This window comes from Propithecus coquereli, unplaced genomic scaffold (genome assembly GCF_000956105.1).
Source record: "Propithecus coquereli isolate 6110/MARCELLA unplaced genomic scaffold, Pcoq_1.0 Scaffold552, whole genome shotgun sequence".
Classification (NCBI taxonomy): Eukaryota; Metazoa; Chordata; class Mammalia; order Primates; family Indriidae; genus Propithecus; species Propithecus coquereli.
The window spans coordinates 1,009,366-1,011,670 of record NW_012151419.1 but is presented as its reverse complement, the minus strand read 5'-3'; the positions used below and the strand labels follow the sequence as shown (position 1 = coordinate 1,011,670).

At 54.1% G+C, this 2,305-nt stretch overlaps 1 protein-coding gene across 2 annotated transcripts in view; it reads right to left on the bottom strand.

Annotated features, from left to right (window-relative positions):
- Positions 1–710: 710 nt before the first annotated feature.
- LOC105821004 (glutathione S-transferase theta-1) overlaps positions 711–2,305 on the bottom strand; it is an 8,267-nt gene continuing 6,672 nt past the window's right edge. The window contains exons 4-5 of one of the 2 annotated variants that reach the window (XM_012657611.1): positions 1,377–1,553; positions 711–1,168 (exon numbers count right to left, since the gene is read on the bottom strand). In XM_012657611.1, coding sequence (XP_012513065.1) covers positions 974–1,168; positions 1,377–1,553 — 372 coding nt within the window. In that variant the 3' untranslated portion in view covers positions 711–973. The remainder of the gene's footprint in view (positions 1,169–1,376; positions 1,554–2,305) is intronic. The other variant, XM_012657612.1, reaches the window with a different exon arrangement.

The following is a 2,305-nucleotide window of genomic DNA, read 5'->3' as shown; positions in this document are numbered from 1 at the left end:
AGAAAGCTCTTTGGCAAGAGGATTGGTTATTGGAGAATAACCAATGCTTGAGAATAGCTTTGCCTCCCTGGTCCCCATGGTCCCATTTAAGGAAGACCTATCTCCCAAGGAGTGTACCTTCCTGGCCTGGTGCTGCAGCCCTCTCCAGACTGAGAGTGGCCACATCCTCCACCCCCCTTGGTGGCCTGCCCTTCTCCGCCAGTCACCTTCGGCCCAGATTACTGCAATGTCCCAACTCCCTGCTTCCTCCCTGGCTGTCTTCCAGTCCTACCCCCACCAGCAGCCAGAATGTTATCAGCTATCAGAGCGCTCCGTTCCTGCTTACGGTTCCAGCCAAGCACCTAGGCACAGCATTTAAGCCCCTGCAGGACAGGGTCCTGAGCAGGAGAACTGCTGTCCAGATCTTCTCCTCCTGACCAATTCCTCAGGAGAGATGCAGGATTTGGGATTAACAGTAAGGACCATGTCCTGGGAGGCTAGCTCCGCCAGTTTATGGGTTAACCAGGCCCATAACCAATATGTGTGAGATGCCTGCTGCCCCCTGTGCTGGCACTTTCTCCAAGAATTAGAAGGCTATAGGGCATTTGTTAATCCCACTCTTGGCTGACCCACAAGGCCTGGGAAGGGGCTTGTCTTTTGGACAGAGATGAAAATCAGGGCCAGGACAGAGAAGGTCAAATAAATCACACATCCGAGTTAGAAGCGGAGGCTCAGGCTGAGCGCAGGTTTATTATCCAAACTTAAAATGAAATTCAGCAATTAAAGGAGATAAGGTCTGGGTGTGTGTCGTTATCGTGGCTGTCAGGCAGCTGTGGAAGAGGGTGGGGGTGGACCCCTGGCCTGGGGAGCCCTGTGGGACTCAGGCAAGTCTCAGACAAGCCACTCCTGCTTGCTGAGCCTGCCTCCCATGGGGCATCGGAAATGAAGGTGCTTTGTGAACTGCTGTGGGCAGTGCCAGGTGAGGCTTTCGAGCTCACTGGATCATGGCCAGCACCCCAGGCATTAGCTTCTGCTTGATAGTGGGGTTTGTAGGGGGAGAGTCTTTGGCCTTCAGAATGACCTCATGGGCCTCCTGGAAGAGTTCCTCCCCCACCGCTGCCTCCACGTGCTGCCGCCATGCAGCCAGCTTGGGTCGGCCTTTGAAGACTTGGCAGCCAGCGCCCATGGGCTGTGGGGAAAAGGGACAGAATGGGGATGAATGGGTAAGGCCAAGGACAGGCAGCACAGGCCCAGTTTGCGGAGCACAGAGCTCCAGAAGGGGTTTCCACACATAAGCACAGGCCCACCGCTGGGGGGAGAAGGGGGCACCATGTAAGCAGCACTTCAGCAAGTAGCCAGGGCCCCTGCCTGGTGGCCCCCATGCTCGCAGCACTCACATGCATCAGCTCCGTGATGGCTACCAGGTCTGCCAGGGAGATGCCGGGCCCGGCGAGGAAGGCCTTGTTCTGGAGGAACTTGTCCTCGAGCAACTGCAGGGTCTCATCCAACTCTGCCAGAGTGGCTGCCAGCATCTGGGGAGATACCGGCTCACCCAGGAAAACAGGGAGCATCACCTGGGGTTGGGTAGGAAAAGAGGGAGTTAGGGGCCAGCCTAGCCTTGCAGGCAGGAAAACACCCCCCCCCAAAAAAAAAACAACACACACACACACAAAACTAGGAGTTGCCTCCCGGTTCCATGCACCTTTCTTCCCCAGCCTGGTTAGGGACTCCTTTTCCCAGAAATATTCCTGTTTCTGTGATTTCTGACTGGCTGAGCCTAAGAGGCATCAGAAAGAATGATTCAAACTGAACGGGTTTAATACTTTTGGGGGGAGGGAGCTAGCTTAGGAACTATTTATTTTACAGCCCCTTTCCCCTCTGAATATAAAACCCGTACCTCTTACAGTGTAAGTAATCAGGAGGATGGGCTTTTAAGATCTCCGCTCTGTCACTTACAAACTGTGTGATCTTGAGCAAGATACTCAAACCCTCTGAGCCTCAATCTCCTCATCCATAATGTAGGAACAACGGAGTGCATAGCTCATTTCGTAAATGGCCAATGAGGCCCAGAGAGGGGCAGTCGGTTGCTCAAGATGGCACAGCCAAGAAAAGACTATGCCAAGCATAGAACCAACGTTTTCTAATCCAGTGAGATGTCTTCTAACCCGGTGATCGTCCAGTCTAAGGAGGAGAGTTAGGAGAGAGTGGGTGGTGTCCAGGATTCCCGGAGGAGGCCTTTGGAGGGGAAGCCAGCAGCAACTGTCTCAGGTTTGGCAGAGCCACAGGGACACATAGTGCATGCTGAGTGAGGGAGGGGCTATTTCTT